Source organism: Ambystoma mexicanum, chromosome 5q (genome assembly GCF_040938575.1).
Source record: "Ambystoma mexicanum isolate Mex_15411 chromosome 5q, UKY_AmexF1_1, whole genome shotgun sequence".
In the NCBI taxonomy this organism is placed as follows: domain Eukaryota; kingdom Metazoa; phylum Chordata; class Amphibia; order Caudata; family Ambystomatidae; genus Ambystoma; species Ambystoma mexicanum.
In genome coordinates this window covers 449,909,767-449,933,113 of record NC_090933.1, presented here as the reverse complement: position 1 = coordinate 449,933,113, position 23,347 = coordinate 449,909,767, and the positions used below count along the sequence as shown (strand labels likewise).

General features: G+C 45.4%; 1 protein-coding gene across 6 annotated transcripts in view; it reads left to right on the top strand.

Moving 5' to 3' along the window:
* LOC138497452 (aquaporin-4-like) overlaps positions 1 to 23,347 on the top strand; it is a 305,503-nt gene that overhangs the window by 231,098 nt on the left and 51,058 nt on the right. For all 6 annotated transcript variants that reach the window (XM_069620949.1, XM_069620953.1, XM_069620951.1 and 3 more), the window contains 2 exons: positions 1,114 to 1,528; positions 22,646 to 22,810. In XM_069620949.1, coding sequence (XP_069477050.1) covers positions 1,114 to 1,528; positions 22,646 to 22,810 — 580 coding nt within the window. The remainder of the gene's footprint in view (positions 1 to 1,113; positions 1,529 to 22,645; positions 22,811 to 23,347) is intronic.

Here is a 23,347-nt window from a genome sequence, read left to right as displayed (position 1 = left end):
AGTAGTGGGGGTGGTGGCAGCAATTAATTCAGTCAAAGTAGACCAATTACCCTTATCCAAACGACAGTCAGAACTTTATTAAATGGGCAAGAAAGTGTGGCTGTCACCAGTCCTTAGAACTTTACTATTATTCCCTGAGAACATGTTTATCAATATTATTTACTATCCAGCAACCAGCTCCATTGATTGGACAGAGTGGTAGATGAACAATGCAATGGAAACTATTGAATGTAAAGACAGACCTGGGTTTGAACAGGATCACTAAATTGGAATAGATGTTTATCTCAGACGCCTTATGTATGTATAGGGCTCAGCAGTTGATCATCTACTGGGGGCTACTTTCATTATCTTAGGCCAGCCAATGGGAGGGTTAACTTTCTCCTCAGCTATGATTAAACCTCTCTCATTGTTTTGCCCAGATGCAGTGGAGTGGGTAGAGCTTAGATTCGACCTTATTGGTAGGTGTTTGTTTTAGACAGCTCACGTTGGAGATGTTTTATCAGGGCTGACCATGGTGTCGGAGAGTGAGACGGTTGGTTAGGGAAACAGGCAATACAATTATATGTCCCTTATATGTCCTTCACTTTTAGAGCAGTTAAGAATACTTGTGTTTGTGCATGGGGGAGCCTGATATTTGCAAATTACCAGCTGTTAGACTTCTCTCTCTTAAATAGGGGCAGCATCACTTACTGCCAAATGTGTACCCAGTGGTCTAGAGTCTTTGTTTCATCTTGTTGGTGTAGCGTCCTGGAAGGGTTCTCTTGTATATAAGGTTTGGGTTTGACCAATAGCACGCCAATAGGCAATGGAGGAATAAACTGCGATGGACTGTCCTCTGCCCAGAGATGGGAGTTAAGTGGGGATAAACAGGGAATCCTCCTCATAACACCACATGGGCTCATATTCCTCTAGTTCTGGGAGGCACTTGGCCCCAAGGGTCACCCCACTATGCACCCATAGAGTGAGTGTGGGGTCTTTGTCACACTACATAAAGAGCATATCTGCGCAACCAAATGCAAAAAACACTATTTCACCTAATGTTCAGCAATTCCTTATGTTCTGAAATTTAATCTTCTATGCAATTTCTGATAACTATTTCTGATTTCTTTCCAGTAAGTGTGCACCTCTGTGTAAGTGTGCGAGCATCATGGTGGCCTTCAAAGGAATCTGGACACAGGCCTTCTGGAAAGCTGTTTCTGGGGAATTCATCGGCATGATGATCTTTGTTCTTCTAAGCCTTGGTTCCACCATCAACTGGGGCCCATCGGACAATCGTCCCCCGGCTGACCTTGTGCTGATCGCACTCTGTTTTGGGCTCAGCATCGCAACCATGGTGCAGTGCTTTGGACATATCAGCGGAGGGCATATCAATCCTGCCGTAACTATTGCAATGCTTTGCACAAGGAAGATCAGCATTGCCAAGTCAATCTTCTACATCGTTGCTCAGTGCCTCGGGGCCATTGTAGGGGCCGGACTCCTCTACCTTGTCACACCAGAAAATGTGGCAGGCAATCTGGGCATCACCACGGTAACCAACATTCAAATTTCTAACGAAACCTCTTGAATGTCTTACTGCTCACAAAACGACTTATCGTTTCTGAGTTGCTCTTATTATTTCTGTGAAGTCCATACACAGTTGTCCATTTTAATACTATACTAAATGGATTAACTGCGCCAAGTAGTGTTTCGCATTCTGTGACCTGTTCTTGCTCTATCGATGTTTGTAAGAAATCCTACAAAAACATTTCTACCAATGAGCATTTACAACAATATAATTCAGTTTAAAATGCGTGCAACTAATTTTCTATCATTAGTACTGAAAAAATCTGTGCCAAATTGGGCATTATTTTATCCTTTATACCACTAGCACAGATTGTGTTACTAAATTGTCAACGAAGACCCTAAATAATGACTTAATCCAATTAAGTAAATATATTGGCTCAATTTGATTTGACTAAATTGTCCTTAAAGTCCCTGAGTACTACCACAATCCTATAAAGGAATGATATTATTAAGGCAAGAATGCTTGTTTCCCCAACGATACAAAATAGTCTCATGTAAACTGTAAATATTTGGCAGGTATATTTTGCATTTAAGGAGGTTGTGCTGTTTGACTATTGTCAGTTTCTCAAAACTGCCCCATTTGTTCCCAAATCGAGTCAGATGGAACAATTTGTGTCTTCAATGCCTTCAGCTCTGGCCTTATTTGTTGCACGCTCTGACATGTGTTGGAGTCTTTAGACACATACGGTGCCCGATTGAGAAAAGTGCACCCCTGCAAAAACGACAGCCACCGACAGTACCCTCCGTTGCATTAGGGTGTGCCTCACGCACACGAGGCACTCCCATTGGACATGCGCTTGGTTGCTAATAAGAAATCATGCACTTGTGCAGTCAGGACGGTTCTGGCTCACGCACATTGCACACTATGACGGCGCTCCTTTGAAGGGGCACAGGGGGGTCAGGCTGGCCCTTCATTGACCCCCATAGAGACAGAAGATGCAGATGAAGACCGAGCCCATTAAAAAGAGCTCTTGCCATTGATCCTCACTAGTGAATCAGCAGAGTTGTGTTTTTGGCTCAGCAATGGTCAGATTCGGGCCAGCAGCATTACAAAAATGCCGTCCCGCTTCCGATCCCTGTCCTTGTGCTCAGGAGTGACTATTCTCTTAGATCATGGGGCACAAAGCCCTCGGCTGTCGCGGGCATAGCGTGCTAGTAGCCACGATTGTCTAACAAGTGGGGGCTGAAGCTAATCTATTTAGGCCTATCAGAGTGATGTTAAAATCTGTAAATACCCACATAGCACTGCTGAGTGGACATTTACAGATTTTGGGTGTGCCTTGCTTGTTTGTTTGTTTGTTTATTTGATAATGCGCACAAAACCCAGGGGTAGCCTGGCGCAGCAGTCATAAGAATACTTGAGCTTAGGTTACATACATGGAATACATACAAGGTATACAGTACATGAAGAAATTACAGAACAGGTATTTAGAGTGCATTAGGTACAAGATATGGGAAATACCGGTTCCTAGTATGAGGTAGTCTAATGTCAGGTAACAGAGGTAACAAGGCAGTTAAAAATGCAAATGGTCCTGGCCTAGCGCAATTGTAGGTCGTCATTGGTCCAAAGCCAACTTTTCACTTTGCATCTAAATCTGGTGTAGGGTAGGTTGGCTCTCAGTGCGGTGGGCAGTGCATTCCAGGCACAGGCAGCTCTAACAGGGAAGCTTGCCCCACCCGCTTTGGATAGTTTGAATCTGGGTATTTCAAGTAGAAGTTGGTTAGAAGCTCTAGTGTGTTGAGTAGAGGATTTTCTTGTCAGTCTGGCCGAGATATATGGGGGCGCAGTGTTATTCACGCCTTTGTGGGTGAGGGATAGTGTCTTGAGGAGAACTCTATCACTGATTTTTAACCAATGCTAGTCCTTTCTGATTTTAGAGATGTGGGCTCTACGGGGTATGTCCAGAGCTGCTCTAAGAGCATTGTTCTGCAATATTTGCATTTTGTTTATGACAGTTTTGCTGGCACCTGCATAGAGGGCGTTACAATAGTCCAGTTTCGACATTACTAGGGCATTGGCTAGGGTGATGCAATTAGTTTTGGAAAGGTAAGGTCTGCAGGCCCTGATTAGTTTGCAGGTGTAAGCTGTGTAGGACGCTAAGGAATTAACTTGTTTTTTAAGAGATAGAGTGGAGTCGAGGTAGAAACCTAGTGTTTTTACCTCCGTTGCCACTTTGATTATGTTGCCATCTATGTTGAAGGCACGGTAGTTTGGGCTAAGTTTTCTGAGGTTGGAGTCGGAACCCAGGATCAGTATCTCAGTTTTGTCATCATTCAGGCAGAGGCCGTGGGAGGCCATCCATTCCTGAATGAGGAGGTAGATCTTGTTTACTAGAGCTGTGTCTCCGACAAAGTTGCCAGATAGTGGTATGAGGATCTGTGTATCGTCCACATAGTTGGTATAAGTTACCCCTAGTCTGTCCAGTTTGTTGAAGAGTGACTTAGTGAAGATATTGTACATGGTAGGTGAGACACATGAACCTTGTGGGACGCCACAGGTGATTTGTATTGGGTCCGCTGAGGCTAAAGGGGAGAACACTCTCATCGTACGGTTGGCTAGGAAGGACTGTACCCAGGCTATAGCTTCACTTGAGAAATAGGTGGCAGACGCTAGGTGGTTGCATAACACTGCATGGTCCACCAGGTCAAAGGCCGCCGATAAATCAAGGAGGAGGAGCATAGCTGTTTTACCTTTATCCTTCAGCTCGTCGATTTGTGTTTTGAGATCGATAAGGGCTGTTTCCGAGCCATGTAATGGTCTGAAACCAGATTGGCGAGATCCTAATAGTTGGTTCGTCTCCAGATAGTTTTGGATCTGGAGGTAGGCTACTCTATCGATGATTTTGAGGAGGAATGGGACTGTGGTGATTGGCCTATAGTTGGTGGGGATAGCTGGGTCGAGGGTCTGTTTTTTAAGGAGGGGTAGTACCCAGGATTCTTTAAGGTTGGATGGTACAGTGCTAGATTTAAATGAAGCGTTAATTAGTTTTGAGATGAAGATTGCTAAATCTCGTGCTGCGTCCTTAATGACTTGTGCAGGGCAGTTGTCACCTTTTCAGTTTCCAGGATGGATATGTTAGTAAAACTGAAAGGTTGACAATTGTATTGGGTGGCTGTTCTAGGTGAGTTGGTCAAGTGAATAGTGTGGGCTCTAGTAGGGCTCAAGGATGCTTTCTACTTTGCGATTTTAGTTTGCAAGGTTGCAATTTTGTTAGCTAGGGCATTTTGGATGCTAGTGCACCATTGTTTATCTTTGGGGACGTTGTCTACGGGAGCAATAGGGTTTTCCATTTCCCGGAGGATGGAGAAGAGTTCTTTAGAGTTAGAGTTAGCTTTGCTAATTCTCTCATTGAATGTGTCTTTTTTGGTTTGGATTATTTCCTTTTTATATTTATTGGCAAAATTGTTAAGGATGGTTTTGTTCTCCGCCGAAGGTGTATGCCTCCAGATAGCTTGGAGTTTGCGCTTTTGGATTCGTAGTTCTTTGAGGTGAGGGGTGAACCATGAGTTAAGATGAGATTCTCGTTTGCTTTTACGAAGTTTGATGGGGGCTATTATGTCCAAAGCATTGGACATGGCGTTGTTAAATGTCTCAACTAGTATGTTAGGGTCATGGTTAATATTGCTAACAGCAAGGGCTGGTAGGAGGAGAGGGAGCAATGTTTCCGAAGTAATGTCTTTTTTACTTCTGGTTGGCATGGCTGGTACTATTTCCTGGTTAATTGGTTTAGGCGGTTCTATAGTTAATTAGAAGCAGATGAGGTGGTGATCAGTCCATGTTTGTGGCAAGATTTTGGAGATAGTAGTGTTACAGTTTTGGTTGGCTATCCAATCTAATGTCCGTCCTTTTATGTGCGTGGGGGCAAAAATGTTCTGGGTCAGGCCATGATCAACTAGAATAGATTGGATGGAGTGGGCTTGTTTGTCCTCATTATCATTAAAAACCAAGTTAAAGTCACCTAATAATAGGAGCTGGGTAGTGTCTTTGATGTTATTAGTAAGGAGGCTAGATAAGTCTTCCTCAAAGTTGCCTAGTGGGCCTGGTGGTCTTTACACCAGGAGGACCGTTAGTGTGCTATTGTTAGAGATAGGTATTTTGGCTGAGAGGAGTTTGCATGATGTTATTTCTGGGTGAGGGGTGAGTCTTACATCTAGCTTGGTTTTGGCGATGATGGCTAGGCCACCTCCCCGAGAGTTGGGGCGATCGACTCTTAGTATGTTATAATTATCAGGTACGGCAATCATGAGTGCAGGACCTGCGGCGTCATGGAGCCAGGTCTCAGTGATTGCGAGTAAATCTAAGTTGTCCAGGGCAAGTATGTCAGCAATTTCAGTACTATGTGCTATGAGGGACCTCGCATTGATGAGGGCTCCTGATAGGCTGGGAGTTGTGGTTTTATCTTGGATTAGTCTGTGATTGGGAGTGTTAGGCCTCCTTTGATTATAGCGGTCGATTTGAGTTTTATGGCCTCTTTCTGCCACTAAGGCAGGACAGCTAGGGTCATGTGTAGTAGGGGTTGAGGTCGAGCCTGGTGGTCTAGTTCTTTTGTTTTTGAGGTCATAAAGGCAAGGCAGCCTCGCTCTAAGTCGAGTGTTTCTCTCTTGCAGATTGCAAGTTGTGGAATTTGTGTGGGCCATTGTTAGGATGATGGTTAGAAGGGTCCAGAGTAGGGTGCAGAATGTGTATGTTAGGAGTGTTTTGGTGATGTGCATGTTGGGAGGCAGGTGCCGAGGGGCATCTAAGTTTGACAACTCAACAATGACTAAAATGCAAGCAGTGGGGTATATCTAACTTTAACAGTCCTATCAGCGACTAAATTGCATACATCAGAGGGCATCTAGATTTGACAGTCCTATCAGCGACTAAATTGCATACATCAGAGGGAATCTAGATTTGACAGTCCTATCAGCGATTAAATTGCATACATAAGAGGGCATCTAGATTTGACAGTTCTATCAGCGACTAAATTGCGTACATTAGAGGGCATCTAGATTTGACAGTCCAATCAGCGACTAAATTGCATACATCAGAGGGCATCTAGATTTGCCAGACCCAGCAGCGATAGAGCTGCAGGCCGCAGAGTATACCTAGCTAAATTAGACCTATAGGCGACTAGAATGCATATGGATGGTGGCATTAGGTTTAGGACTAGCAGTTTGGCAATGGTTTGCTTATAGTATAGTTAGTACTGGCACGAACAACTGTGTACAAGTGGTACAGCTACGGTAGTATGATCTTGTAGTACTTAGTAGTAATACAGCTCTATGCTAGGTGGAAGCAGGTATGGATCAGGTAGTTAATCGGTTAATAGTTCAGTGATAACATGTGAAGCAAGGCCCTGTGTAATTTTATTAATGGTAAACAGGTGGCGGAGCAGATATGGCACAGGTGTATTTACAGTACAATAACGTAAAAGTGGCCATATGCATATCGCCTTACACTCGGTAATGCGTCCTAGTGGACTGTCTATGTTGGCTTCAAGATCATTTGCACTCGCTAGTATACAATAAGTACAGTTAATGGCGATTCGCCGTGACTCTACTCGCACGTAAGCGTGCGAGTCAGATTAGGCTTTCTCAGCCGATATTAGCAGTGAACTTTGCAGCTTTTCCGAGGACAAGGGGGTGCAGGGTTTCAGAGAGCAAGATCCATGGAATAATGGGGACGTTATGTCACCTGCAGAAGTTGGTGATTGTTTAATGGAGCGGCGAAAATGTACTTACATGGCTTCCAGAGCGAAGGTTAGCCAGGTGGTCTGGCCGACGCCGCGTACGACCGCGGACAGACCCAGACAGGCCCTTTGAAGTCGCGGCCCTTCGAAGGAGAGCCCGGCTTCCGCCTCCGGTCTGGGGTGCGGGGCTATGAATTGGCTTGTGGCCAATCAGCTGTTTGCCTGGGAAGCAGGCTCAGGTGCTCGTCGTCGGCATCATGGCTCAGGCCCAACCCTGTCTATGCCTCTGGTAGTGTAGCCCTTAGAGCTGTTGTGAGGTAAACACTATGTTCCTACTCCGTCGCATTATTTTGATGACTCTCATTCTCTAATGCATTAACATGAGGCAATTGGCATTATGCGAGAGAGCACGTGGAATTCCCCCTGAGGACTCACCACTCCTTGGTGCTGCTAGTCATAGGCGTTTCAGTGGAGGATGCACGTGTCGGTTCATTTACATGGAGCCTCTAAATCCCCTGGGAAGGAATGCACCCGCAACTTAATCTGAGTCTGCAGTGCCTTCCAGCAGATGTTCATACTTTCCCATTCAGAAGAGTCAGAGGAAACAAAGTTACTGCACCACCGGCACAGTGACTTTCAAACACTGCATGGAAGATTAAAAGTGCGAATCAGCAGTGTCTGGCAGCCACACAACCAATGTCACCACCGACACCTGTGGATCCGGAGGATCCTAGGAGAACATGTCTTTGCCCGCGACTAAAATCCCAAATGTGAGGTTTCCTCATACAGTACACTGATCATTGGGCAAGAAACTAAGTGGTGAGAGAGATCAGCATACCACAGGTTTGTGCTCCTATATGAAGCAGCACAGACCACAGGACTGAGGCTGAAGGCCTCTGCATTAGCCCCCCCAGTACCAGCAGCCCTCCAGCACGATCACCAGCCTTCATTCTAACCCCAGAAATCGTGCCATCCAATGGGACTCTGAGCCTGCCCCTATATCTAAAACAGTACATAGTGCGCACACTCCTAGCAGTGATCTCATGTATTCCAGGTTAGTGTGATGGGACACTTGAGCATGGGCTAACATGTATCAGGTTGCATGATAGCGTGCACTTGCTGAACATTAAACTTGCATTTGTACTTAAAGAACAGGGATGTCAATTTAGATGTGAAATAACTTACAATAGCACATTTACAGAAAGCGGAGAAAGTGCACGTACAATAGCACAAAGCTGAGAACAAGTGGTGAGCTAGTTTAGGAGGGTGTGAGAGCAAGTGGTGAGCTAGTTTAGGAAGGTGTGAGAGCAAGTGGTGAGCTCGTTTAGGAAGGTGTGAGAGCGAGTGGTGAGCTAGTTTAGGAATGTGTGAGAGCAATTGGTGAGCTCGTTTAGGAGGGTGTGCGAGCAAGTGGTGAGCTAGTTTAGGAATGTGTGAGCGCAAGTGGTGAGCTCGCATAGGAGGGTGTGTGAGCAAGTTTGTGAACAAAGTGCGATGTAGACCAACGACAAAACAAAACACATAAAACATGAACCCAGGGGGTGCAAGTGTTCAACACTAAAGAGAAGTACTTTACAAACATCCAACGTTTTATTATTATGGAGAACTGGAGGGACTGGTGGGACCAGGTAGCTGGGATGGGATGCAGTGCAGGGAGCATCCCGTTTGGCAAGTAGATGAAGTTTGAGTTAAGATTTTGAAGAGGCCCACTGGCTTTGATTGTGATGGCCATCAGGCTTCAATGGTGCAGGCCAATTAGGGAGAATGAGCAGAAGTCAAAGGAGACACATGGTGACATATGGAGCAGTGAGGTTAAGTGCACAGGAGGAGCATTGGGAACGGGATGGTGAGCAGACAGAGATACCGTTAGCCAGCTACTGAGGAGCAAGACCATGGATCACATTGTAGACTAGGTAAAATAACTTGAAAAGGGAGCGCTTGTGCATGGAGAGCCAACCAGCATGGTGCTGGTGGATTGAAATGGGGAAGGATTTGGATAGGTTTCAGGGATTGTGGGTAGCAACGTTGAGTACTTTGCCTAGTGGGAGGCAGAAGTAGAGAGGAAGGTCAAGGAGTAGGAACCAGCAGTAGATGAGTTTGCTGAGGGTGGATATTAGAGTTGTTGTAGACTTTTGAGTAAGAAATAGAAACACCTTCCAAATGCTCAGAAGGTTAATATGAGCAGCAGAGACACGGGTAGTGATGAATTGTTGCATTCAGAGGTCGCGATCAAGGAGGACCCCAAGGTTGTGAGCTTTGATTTAAAGAGCAGAAGGCTAGGCGGGAAGGTGATAGGAGAGAGAGGGGGGTGGTGGCGTTGGAAGCTGGGAGAAAGATGGCATTTTATTTAAATACATTTCAGCTATAATGTTGTCTATAGAAAAAATGTGCTTTCCATCGGTTTGAGGGAAAATTCACTCAACACTGTTAAATTAATTTCTTTCAAGGCTGTACCAGAGTTAAATAACATCAGGAATGGCCCATTTTCGCCATAGCCCAGTTCCATACAGGCTTCCTTTCTCATTCTCATTTATGGCTAATTTCCCTTACCCAGTGAGTCCCCCAGCAGCTTTGCTGGACTTCTGGAGTTTATTTTTTTCCACCTGGTAAGAGTGTGACCTTTACCCCCACTCTTACCTGTGTTTTGCTATGTGTTTCCATCTGTTTTTGTGATTGTGGACTCTGAAGTACACCACTTCAGTAGCCCCCTTCTTTGTGTGTGTCACACAGCACCTTCAGTGCCGTAGCACAGGGTTGTCTTTGAGACTTACCTCGACTCCATTTCTGAGGCGACTACTGTCCCCCAGAAAAGGGTAAAGTTACCATTAACTTTACTTAGTCAATCTACCACAGATCCAGTACACCCCGTCTTCCATGGAGTACTGAAAAGGGTTAACTCGTATCCCTTTTTATCTGTACCTCATAGAGCGTTGTTTCACTCTTTTAACATTTAGACTTGGCTGGTGGCAATGATATCTACCCTAACTTTTCTACCGCGATTATATTAGATAAACGTGGTACTGTTCTTGGCTATTATATTAGCCTCGAACATAAACCCGCTTGACCAAATCGTCTTTCTTTTGGCTCCGGTTGGGTTTATTCGCCATTTCTTTTTGTTGAAGTCCTTCTTGTGTTTTACTTTGCGTGGCAAACTAGGTTCGCCTTCTTTGTTCACTGTCTTTTGGCGGGCTTCTGCCCAGAAGCCCTCCTCAAGGCGCCTGGGTGTCTAGGTGGGCTGAATGTGGTATCCTAGAAAACCCAAGTCACACTTTCTCATGATTGGCCAGGGTAGTTGTCCAGGCTGGACAACCCCCCTGCTGGGTGATCGACAGCCAGGCTGCGTGAATGGGGGTTTTTCACATAAAAGGCAGGCGTCTTGGGCTAGAAGTCAGAGAGTCACCACTGGAACTACAAGGAACCGAAGAGAAGGAGAGAGAACGATGGCTGCTGCAACTACCCCGTCCCAGTGAAGCCCTGCTTCAGTCCTGAACAATCTGCCCTTCAACGACTCAGAGAAGATCCAGTCCGGAGTCTTCTTCCCTTGAGCTTGGTGGGGATAACCAGCTTATCTTCTACAGATGGAGGATCCTCTTCCGTGGTCGAAATCGCTGCACACTGCTGAAGTGGTCGTGATAGCCACCTGAAGAGCCTCTCCTGTTTTTAAGGAGCGCACCTTTTATCCCGTGTCACTGCTGCCGGCCTCATCCCTGTGTCGTGCAGACCCCCTTCAGATGTCCTCCTTCTCGACGAAGCTCCAGGAATCGTGGGTCTGCGGGAAACCAACAGGAACAACTACCAGGGCACCAGCTGCACCATTGGAACAAGGTACTGTGTTCTGTTAAGGAATCTGGGTGAATCCCTTTGTCTTCATTTCCAAGGCTTGACCTTGTCTTCCCTCCTTCTTATAACTTTTGCTTCCGAAAATTGACAATATCGAAGTACTTTTGGCTCAGTTGAATCGTGAACTGTTAGACCGTGTGATCTTCGGCAACTGGCCCCTGTGTCTTTTGACCCTTTGACTTTTGAACTCCTGTCTCTGAGTGTTTCTTGATTCTGCCTGCCTAACCAAAATATTGCCTGTGATTTTTGCCTCCAACTCCCTCTGGGTATCTCAGGTGCTAAGTGTGTTTTTGCCCCGGTAGAATTTCATGTCACGGATACGCATTTGTTTAGTAGACCGAACTGTCAAAAAGTGATCGCATTCATATCCGCGGTAACGTGTTTTTGTGCCTAACACCGGTCAATTCCAACACAGGGTACTTACCTTGAGACTTACTGTACAAAGTGAATTGGTTAGTTGTAGTATATTTAACGTGTGGTTTTCATTGAAGTTCAATAGAAGTGTTGTGTTTATAACGAATGGTTTAAAAATAAATGTTCATATATTTTTCTACCTGAAACCTTGAGTCAGTATTTGCTTGAGTCACAGTAATTGTGGTCCCTTTGTGTAATCTCTGCTACTGCTCATATACTCTTGAGATAAGCCTGGCTGCTCCGCCACTGCTACCACTATGACATAGTAGTACAGGCTTGTACCAAAGGTAAAACTTGTACCACCACCTGTGGTCTTAACTGTGTGTAGTGGTCCCTAAAGGCACTGCACAGGATTCTGCCTAACACTTTCCCAACCAGTAGCCTGTCTAAAATAGCACATGCCCAGATGTGTGCATGATTGTGCATACACAGTAGTGATGACAGTGGGAACCCGTTAAAGTAAGGAGCAGGGTGGGGATGAGGTCAGAGGGCAGTTGGGTGGGTGCAAGTCTAGCAATGAGGGGAGAAGAAGGCTGAGGGGGTTGAGGACAGGGGAAATAGGGAGGAGGACAGGGTCACCAGGGAGCAATGGGAGAGCGGGTGTTGCAGGGGTGAATCAGTTAATATTTTCACAGTTCGGCAGTCACTAGGTCAGTCCAAGCGCAGGAATGTCTGCTTCACAATGGACATGACCCAGTGGACTAAGAATTGACTACATGTCTGTCAATGAACCCTGAGCAATCTTCCCTTCACTTACCAGCAAAGTGTACTGGCCCCAATGTAACCCATTGTGACAGAAAAGGTTCATGCATGCATTTGTGCCTGCAAGATTCGATGCAGATGCAGCAGTGGCATTGCCACCTGCAAAACGGTGGTTGCAGTGGTGACACAGTATTTAACCTACAGGTGTGCCTTTTACTCTTGACAACAGGCGTACTATCTTTACTGTCCTATGAGTGAACATGAGCATGCATAATCATGATTTGCACATTTCCTTCAACATATGGTGACACGTTTTATCAGAAATTGTCAGCCTGTGAAGAAAATTATTGCTGGGGCCCAGACAATCAGATCACACTTCTACCAGGCCTAGAGTGCAGGAAATGCTGCACTAATTGCCGGTTTGACCCATGCCAACACCCTCTTGAGGCACTTCTCTATAGGCAAACAGCAGCCATGGTAGGGGGAGATCCCATTTCTTCCTTAGGGGCTCTTCCAAAGCATCCAGCATACCCTTGAGAGTTTTATTAAACCTCTCAACCAGACCATTGGTCTGGAGATGGTAGGAGTTGGAGAACATCTGATGTGGGAGGGTCCAAGGACTGACAATGTCTATGCCTACCCTCTAAAATGGCGTGCCAACCACTGGCAAAGGCTGCAGTGGGGCAATGACACTGCCTTGCCTTGCCAGACAACTGACAAGTGGGACAGGTCCGGCAGTGAAACTCCACTTCTACTCCCATCCTGGGCCAGTAGAAATGTGCAGAGAGCCTTTGCTTAGTCTTCATAGTACCAAGATGACCAGCTAAGCGCACCTCATGCACCAACTGCAGCAGGAAGGGCCTGTAAACCTTGGATACCACCAACCTCTTGAGGGCACAAGGTTCAGACTTAGTGGGCTCACTGCAAAGGAGCTCACCCTCGCAATAAATCTTGAATGACTTAAGCACTTCACCTTGTTCTGTTTTCTTAGACCCTCGAGAGAGAGTGGCACTCTGACACTTACAGAAGTCTCCCCTAGAGGGCCCACCTTCAGCCAGCAGGCATTGAAGGTCAGGGTGATCCTCTGGGTTAAGCACCTCTCCCTGAGAAGGGTCTTCTGCCTCTCCTCCCTCAGGGGTTGGGTTTTGTGTTACCACTGGACCTAGCCCGTCTGGAGCTTGAATCCCAGTGGGTTCTTCTGAAACAGCAGGAAGAGAAGGAGCCCCCTTCACAGAGATAGTCCTCTTGCTCTTCCATTTTGCCTATGGTCTCCCCTTTGGCATGGGTATCTGAATAGCAGTCAGACGCTGAGCGACCTGAGACATAGTGACTGCAGCAGCAGTCAGGGATAGCCCATCAGAGGTCAACCCCAACTCTACTAGATCATTCCCCAACAATATGTGGGAAGGCATATTGGGCCTCATTACAAGTTTGCCGGTCCAGGAACTACGGTACCGGTAAGCTTGCTGGGACCGTAGTGCCCAGACCGGCAAACTAGGAGTTGTGCTCGCGGGTGCCTTTCTGCCCGCCAGGTCGGACCTGGTGGGCAGAGCGGCACCCGCGAGCCCAGCATGCTGCATGCACTGGCACCATTTATGAATGGTGCCGTTGCATGCGGCTTCCCCATTCCCATTGAGCCCCATCGGGCTCAATTGGGAATGGGGAAGAATTGTTTCTGGTGCCCTGGAATGGGCAATTTCCGGGTCTGCCGGGGTTGTAATACCCCAGTAATTGCCCATTCCAGGGCGCCGGAAAAAAATTACTCTGGCGGCAGCCGTTCCTGTATTACAGGCATGGCTGTCCACCAGGGTCGTAATGAGGCCCATTGTCCTGAATCAGGACGGGAAGCTTTGCTGTCTTGTCCTCAATCTGCTGCCGGCAGAAATATGAGACTGGAGGATTCTGGGTAGTGTAGTTCAGGTTAGCTACAATCTGTCCCAAACAGCCCCGAAATTCCATAACACAAGAAAAGAATGCTCAAAGAGCAAGATAGCCTATCTAAACACAGTCTGTACTGCTTGGAAAACACTGTACAAGTTGCTGTTTCTACTCCTAGTACTCTCCAGCCTCCTGCTGCAACAGCTCCTGAAAGTTTGCAGCAATTACCTCCTGACCCACAGTCACCATTTTCTACATAAGACACTTGGCGGCTGTTGCTTCCTGCTCTCACACGCTTTGAGGGGGTACGCTCAACAAGCCCATGTTACTGTATGTATGGTCCCTTCCGCTTCATCCTCGTGCTTTAGCTGTCCATTGCTTTGCAGCTCTGCACCTTGATTATCACATTTACATCCTCAGACGAGGTCTCAGGCAAAATCTCAAGTGGCTGGAGTACGGTGAGTGCGCTCTCACCACTATATATAACCAATCTTGATTCAATCAAGATCATATTAAGTGTTCAAGAAAAACTCTTAATGGCCACCTTATTTAGAAAAATATTCCAATGACTTAATACTGTATTAAAACTTGCAGTGAAATATGTGAAAATACTTTTTATTGTGCCAACATGTGTTTCGCTCCAAGACGCTTCTTCAGTGAAACCATAATTTAGGTTATGAATTCTACACAGTACAACAAGGTTACAGACCCAGTATCAGTCTATTTGAATGCACCAATAACCACAATCAACATTCATGAAAATAAAGGTTTGTTTGTGGATGAAATTATAAATAGAATGAGAGAAACAGCACAACAGCAAGGAAACATAAACACAAAATGAAGATGCAGTAGGAACCTTTTACTATCCATCTTCAAATAAAATGAAACAAAAAAATACATCAGGGAAGTAGTGAACAGCAAAGGAACTGGTGGGAGGGATAAAGGAAAAGGTGTTACAAAGGATTTATTTCCTAGCTTGTCGGGCGATAAGGGGCCAAGAAAAGGTTTAAAAATGATTTCACAAAGGGTGCATGTAACAACTTTTTTCAAAAATGATTTCTTAAAGGTCTCTGAAAATATTTCACAGGCTATGTCGAAAAGTTCAACAAAAGGTTTATATGAATCCGTTTATCAGTGGACGCAAAAGGTTAGAGACTTGGCTGCAATGCAATCCTGGATGGCTCTTGCTTAATGGGGAAAAGCGTAGCTCCTTATTATTGCATCTTGTCCCCGGCTGAAAAAATGTGATCCTCGTTATAACCATTTCACGATCAAGGGCTGTACAATGCCTGTTGCCAAACAGGTTAAAACTGTAGGAGTTTACCTGGATGCAGAACTAAACAAGAAATCTCAGGTTTTTCACCTTCATTCCTCTTGTTAATATGTGACCAAATTGTTATATCATATCAGACATTTCCTTTCCATCGAAAATCGTTCTCTCCTGGCATCTGATCTTGGTAACACAAGACTAGACTACTGTAACAGCCTCCTGTTAGGACTTCTCGAGCCAAGCTTCTCTCCCTTCAGGTTGCCAAAAACAGACCCATCAGGCCCGTCCATGGTTTATCTAAATATGATCATGTTACAATGGCTAGAAGGGCCCTTCTCCGGCTCCCAGTTGAGCAAAGGATCACTCATAAGTTACTTACACTGACATAAATGGCAGGCGGCTGTTGCCCCTTCCTACCTAATAAAGCGCCTAAAAGCAGCCCAGTCCATTAGATCTTTGTGCTCTAGCGATTTCCATAAATTGCAGCTACCACATTTCAAAATGACTAGATTCGGTGTGGCAAGTTTTCATGTGCAGGCTCCGAGGGAATGAAATGCTCTTCCCTTGTGACTGCGCATGTCAGCTTCCCTGTCCATCCCTTTTCAAGAAGGCCATTAAGACAAGACGCTTTAATCTAAACCCGGGTTAAGTATAACTGAAGTTGCCTGTTCCTGCTTCCCCCCTCGGACTGCATATGGAGAAGTATCACACTTGCTCACTTGTGTGTTTGTTCTTGTTGTTTATTGTGCGCCTTGAGGCCCATGGGCATGTGGCGCGGTATATAAGTAATACATAATAATAATAATAATAATAATATTAATAATGGGAAAGAGGTTTTGAAAAATCTCAGAAAGATTGTCACAAAGGGTTTCCGAAAGGGCCCTCAGGGAACGTTTAAAAAAAAACATGAAGGGTGACACAAACATGTTCACAGAGGATTTCAACAACTTGTTTCTTTTTTTGTTTTTCTGCTGGAGGGAGGAAGGGTAAACTGAAGGGTTTGATAGCAAATCAGAAAGATTTTCACAACTGTTTTCACAAAACATGTATTTTTTTCTTTTGGTGTGTTTTTGGGTGGAGGGAGAAATGATATGGAAAAGGAACATAAACGTTCATAAAGCGTGTCAAAAAGGGTTTCACAGAGAGATGCTTAAAAAGGTATGACGCATGTTAAAGAACTTGCAAAATAAAAATAAATGATATGTCACACAGGTAATCAAATGTCTGTCAGCGATTAGGAGGATAGTTTGCTAGCACTGTGTGTGTGTGTGTGTGTGCGTGTGTGTGTGTATGCATGCGTGTGTGCATATGTATGTGTGCGCTAATGGCATTTCTTGGGACACATTTTCTAGCTCTAAACCAGTGTCCCCGTAGGGCAGGTCTACACGATTCATCTGGGTAACAGTAGGTAAAGGAGGCCGAGCAGGCAAGGCATAACAGGAATGTTGACACGGGGGTGTGTGAAGGACAGAGGTAGGATTAATGGCAAAGTCTCTTGCCTCACCTCAGTAGGGGATGATCGGTTCGCCAAAGGTGCTTAGGGCATCATGTGGCAAGTCCCTGGCTACCCTCATCATTACACATGCAGATGGCAGGGAAACTCATATTGCCCCACCGCAGACCAGTCCCATAGCTCCAGTCCCTTCCCAACACACTAACCCATCATGAAAGACCAGCCCCAAAAGGTAATTGCTTAATTAAAACCCTTTGACGTGCAGAGTACCGATAAAGCACTCTTTCCCCAATTGAGAGAGTATTCAGCTCCCTAAACAAATCGCCATCCACCTCCAGTGTAAGAAAAAACGGTTGTTTTCTTTATGGGAAAACATTCCGTCTGCCAGAAACTGCTAGCTTTTGTTGTAACGTTATGACAACCTTGATTGGAAGATCAGGGAAGCCAGTTCCCAAAGACACATTAGATAAGTCAGAGATCCCATGGATACCAAGGGCTTCATTAAAAGCCTGGCGGTCTGCAAATAAGGGTGCTGGTAGCAACATACCGGCACCATTTCCGGGCTGACAGACTATATGTGAATGCCTGCTGGTGGTCCCAGCAGGTCTGACCTGCCAAGAGCACCGGCCCCTACAGACATGGTTTTCACGAAGCACGGGCACCGTTAGCAAGAGTGCTGGTGCTTCTGTGTCTCCTTTCCCATTCCCTTGGAGTCCTATGGGACTCCACAGTAATGGGGACTTACACATTCCGCCGCTTGACATCCCGGGACTTCTGGATTTTTAATGTTCCATTGTCACCGGGATCTCAGGTGGCGGAACGGTGTTACAGTAGAATCGGCGGGTTACCGTCGATCTTATAATGAGGCCCAATGTTGCAAACCCAGTCTTGCCCAACAGGGGATTATTTCAAAGGACAAAAAAAGTCACTGAAGTCTTTCCATTTGGCAGAGAGTTTCTATGCCAATAATACAATGTTGCAGCCAATAGGAGGAAAGAGACCATACGAAACCTAGGCATCACAGTTTGGCAACGTGGTTTGCAGAAGCAGGTAGCTTGTGTTTGGTGAATCCTAAGATTTGAGAGCGGGGGAGAAGGCCTTGACTGGAGAGAGACAGAGAACGCTCGAGAAAGAGCATCAGGAGAGAAGAGGAGGTGACATTTACACAGAGGTAGTGAGACATGAAGGGATAGTATTGGTGAGGCCAGAGGGGAAGGAGGTGGCAGCAGCTAAGTAGGAGGTGGTTAAGTTGGTGGTAATGGAAGAGTCGAATGAGAACCTTTGTGATGAGAAATGGGTAAGAACACAAACAGGCCAAAAGTGGAATAATGTTATACAAACAAGGAGCTGACCTCATCCCGGTAAAAATATTCTTCTTATTATAACACACACTATTTCTTCCCGTGTGGTACTCTGTGAGCAGAAGGCTTAAGACTAATTCACCTATAAACCAATGAATGTTGAACCCAAATACTCTGGATATCTGATTAATTTGATATCCCAGGCTACCCCGAAGCATCCAGTGTTGCTGCCTTGGAGCGAAAGAAAATACTGTAATAGCTCAGTGGATATTTATTAGTTTTACAGTTGTTGTCTAACAAATGAACATGATCTCCCAAAGGAGCATTTACAAAGATGATACTTTCAAAAGAAGCAGTGGTCATTAAAATGCACAATAAATTACATCAGATAGTATAGAACATATACTCTGGTGTTGGCAAGAAATAAACATTTTCAAACACAAACCATCCACAAGGTGTACAGCTGAACGAACAGTCTATCTGATGAAAAATAAAGCAAAACAAAGGAAAGGAAAAACAAAGCAAAAACCCCAACACGTCCTGGTTGTGTATGATAGGGCAAAGCAACCAAATGCGACCCCCACCAGAGTCTGGTGTGTTTGTGGCCACGGCCAAAGAACCAAATGTCAAGTCCTAAGGTTTGGAGCCCAGGGCATACGTGGTTTCAAACCAGTGCCAGCGGTCAGGTCCTCCTGGTGACTTGGAGGATCAGCTGATGGGAGTTTACAAAGAGATCAATCCTAGGTCAACGTCGGTGGTTGTATTCCTGCTGATTTTAAAAAGTGGGCCGTATAGCAATTACGTGTCCAATAAGACGTTTCGGCGGGCAGTGAAGGCTACCTTCATCTGGACCTGCGGATGTCGCTCTACGTGGGGAAACAGAGCAAAGAAGAGAAATCAGAAGAGGGTGGGAAAGAGGGTAGGAGCAATTCACCCCCAGCGTCCCACCAATCTGTGCAAGCCTAACTTATGGTAGAACACCTGAAGCAATAACAGTGAAAGGGAAGGGTTCATAAAGGACAAGACATACAGTTGATGAAAATATTTCAGCAGTGTCTCCGACTTTGCACTGCTCACTTGCGGCTCGGGACGCGGACCGGCACACATCTGAGACATCTCTCCACAGCGATGGCCTCACTCTACACGCCGTTTTGAAACGGGTAGGTACCATACCCGTAGGGCTCCAGCATTGACAGTTATGCCCACCCTTTTCGGTTTATGGGGTTGCTCTGTTTTCACTAACAGGGTTGCTTTGTCTTGATTCACTTGACTCAGCATGAACCTCCGTACCCCCGAGCCTTTCTCCCTTCTCCCCTGAGGCATGCAGATCTGCTCGCTACTCTATTTCTCCACACTGCATGTCCCCAGCCATATCTACTATGTGATCGGGCATTTGCACGGACATACTCTGTGTGTTTCACCGGGTTGGGCCCTGAACCTTCCATTGATTTTGTTTATGCGCTTTGGGGAGACCACACTTTGGAGTTGCCATGCATGTTCATTTGTAATCCACACCCCCCTGGGGACGTCATTTCTCATTCGCCTACACTGGCAGTGCATTCACTTCCATTTCTTGTGATGGGCACCTCAATCTGCCCCCTGCACCCTTCGGTCCTCGCACCGTTCTTTTTTCTTTTTTCTTGAGCAAGTTACTTTTGCTCGAGTTTTCAGCCCATTTATATGGGCGTTCTCAGATTAACTATGATTAGTCCCACATTCATATCAATACTTTTCTCCACTCTTGTTGCAGGATCTCCAGCCACGATCTGTTACTGGCCCGGGAATGATCCACTTGTCCATAGGTTTTACATCATTTTCATACACACCCCTGGGTTGGACTGATTGACGCGCACGCCGACTTCTGACATGACTCTCAGCTTGTCCGAAGTAAGTGTTACCTTTCTGCGCTGCCTGCCCTTTGGCCTGCACTGTTGCAGCAAAGAGATGCTCCTGCATTTTTCGGATCTCTCATGCCTATCCTCTCTCTCTCTCTTGTTCTTTGTATCCCCTTGACAGGCCTTCCAGTTTTTATACATCGGGTGTCAATTCACCCTCTGCTCTACTGGTCTCGGGCCCTTACGGAGGAACCTGTTCTTCGCAACCACAGTTCCACACATTACCCGTGCACATCCTGCATGGGTCCTCTCCTTGGTCACATTGATCATCGGAGGTTCTTTTCTACACCCCTCTTCCTTTCTGTTCAGGTGGGTGGAGCCAGCCGGCAGGTGCCAAAATTTCCCCTTTTGGTAACCTTTTCGTCAGCTTTATGTCTTGTCCTTTATGAACCCTCCTCTTTCACTGTTATTGCTGGCACTGGTTTGGAACCACGTATGCCCTGGGCTCCAAACCTTAGGACTTGACATTTGGTTCTTTGGCCGTGGCCACAAACACACCAGACTCTGGTGGAGGTCGCATTTGGTTGCTTTGCCCTATCATACACAACCAGGACGTGTTGGGGTTTTTGCTTTGTTTTTCCTTTCCTTTGTTTTGCTTTATTTTTCATTAGATAGACTGTTCGTTCAGCTATACACCTTGTGGATGGTTTGTGTTTGAAAATGTTTATTTCTTGCCAACACCAGAGTATATGTTCTATACTATCTGATGTAATTTATTGTGCATTTTAATGACCACTGCTTCTTTTGAAAGTATCATCTTTGTAAATGCTCCTTTGGGAGATCATGTTCATTTGTTAGACAACAACTGTAAAACTAATAAATATCCACTGAGCTATTACAGTATTTTCCTTTATGCATTGTCTTTCGCTCCAAGGCAGCAACACAGGATGCTTCGGGGTAGCCTGGGATATCAAATTAATCAGATATGCAGAGTATTTGGGTTCAACATTCATTGGTTTATAGGTGAATTAGTCTTAAGCCTTCTGCTCGCAGAGTACCACACGGGAAGAAATAGTGTGTGTTATAATAAGAAGAATATTTTTACCGGGATGAGGTCAGCTCCTTGTTTGTATAACAGCATTTTTGATGCCCTTAACCTGACCTTCCCAATACATAGGGCCTTCCCTTCGGTTTACTTTTTCAAAAGTGGAATAAAAGAGGTGGTGAACAGAACATCTCAAAGTGGTATAGAGGATGGAGTGATGAGAAGAACAGCCCAAGATGGGAGAGAGGAGGTACGCGAAACAAGAATAGCCCAATGTGGTAGAGAAGTGAAGGTAGTGATGATGAGAACAGCATAAGCTGGAAAGAGTGCGTGGTAGCAACCAATGCTTGCCAAATTGGTGGAAAGGAGGTGATGGCGACTACAACAGCCCCACATGGTAGGAATGAGGAAGTGGCTACAAAATCATACCAAAGTGGTACTGAAGAGAGCAGTGAATAAGAAGGAAGAGGTGGTCACCAAAATAACAGAAGAGCTGACAACCATGGAAAAGGAGGTGAGCTATAGCGAGGGGATGAGGCAGGAGAGAGCTCCGGACAAGGAGGAGAGTGAAGAATTACTGTCTATTGTAGATGAGAGCTGGAGGAGGAAAGATTGAGAAATCGAGCAGAGAGAGTGGAATACTGAGGAAACATCAGTCAGCTAGAGGAGGAAGGTTCCAGAGACCCCATCAGGCCATAAGAAGGTATGGTGGTGGGTAGGGGTTCCAGTGGGGATAAGGGAAACTAGCGACACCTCAAAGAGGATGTGGGGAGGACCTACTGAAGCAGATGAGCAAGTAGAGAGTCATCCTACTGCTTCTCTCCTTGCTGACGCCATCATTGTTGAAAAGACTGAGTGGATATTATGGGCCTTACAGAATGTGTTAGTCATAGGGGCTGGGACCGTGGAAAGTCCACAACTACTCTAGACTGATTGAAATTGTAAGGCTCACCCTTAAGGCTGCAACACAGTAGCACAGGAGGTGAGGTAACATCTGACTAACAACCAGCAGTGAGGGAGAGAAAAAAAGATGTTTGGGAGAATGCAAACTTGCTTTTTATTTACTTTGGGAAGAACCGAAGTTATGAATTTGAATTGACCCCTACCTATGCACATTTCTCAAATAAAGTAATAGAACCACATCCCTTGGTCTTGGCATCCTTTGTGGTTCCCATGTGCCATATATGAATGTATTATACCCACTGATGGCACTCTGCAATAGTTTTAAAGTGACTATCAATTAGTTCATTAGTATTCCTGCTGTGGCTTAAATGTCAGCAACACTCTAGGGCAATCACACTCTTTGTAACCAGCTTTCCTCCCTTTCACCTTTCTTCTTCCCTAACTCACAAATATCTTGAGGCCAAAAATATAGGAACACAGATGACTATACATTAGTACCCATGATGTCAAGACTATGTACATCAATGCAAGTGGTCCTTGGGTAGTCTTCTATTATGAGAATCTTGTACAATATCATCTTTTTGCCTATTTTACCATACCAGTGGGCCTAAAACCTAATGTAGTGCATACATTGAAGCTGTTAAATAATTAAAGAAACAGCAAGATATATTTAGTGTGTGCAAATTGTTCCAAACCTCTTAGCGTATAACAATTAATTAAGTATCCTAGTAGTAATTAAAAACATTGTTATTTTCCTCTTATTTTCTAGGTTGATAAACACCTTTCTGCCGGTCATGGACTTCTCATTGAACTAATAATTACATTTCAATTAGTTTTCACTATCTTTGCCAGTTGTGACTCAAAGCGGAAAGATGTCACTGGTTCGGTAGCCTTGGCGATTGGATTTTCAGTAGCCATCGGCCACTTATTTGCTGTAAGTACAAAATCAATGTTTATTTATTGACACAAACCCCTCTGCTGTCCGCCTCCTCACCATTGTTATTGCTCACTTCACGTACACATTATTATTATCAGGGTATTTATTGAGTGTGGACCTAGCTCTGGCAAGCAATAGAGCACTTTACAATTATAGGGGGAAGAATATGGTGAGGGAAGCTGGGAAAAAAGTGGGTAGGGAGCTAACAGAGTAGTGGGAGGGTGGGCCATCTGGTAGCAAGGGTGTCTACTAGTAATCAGGGGAGGAAAGAGTGGGGAGCAGATCATCCAGTCTGAGGTAGGGTGGGGAGTGGAGGGTGTGTGGACTTAGGTGTTAGGGAAAAGCCATTCATTTAAGAGGTGGATCTTGAGCTCCTTCCGGAGCTGTAGAAGCGACGGGGTGAGTCTGACATTGACCGGGAGATGGATCCAGAGTCTTGGTCCATAGGCACAGACCTGACATCTGGCTAAGCATGCCTCCTGTGTTTCGTTCTTACAGGCTCATTTTAATTGAGCCCTACAATGCGCTGGAACA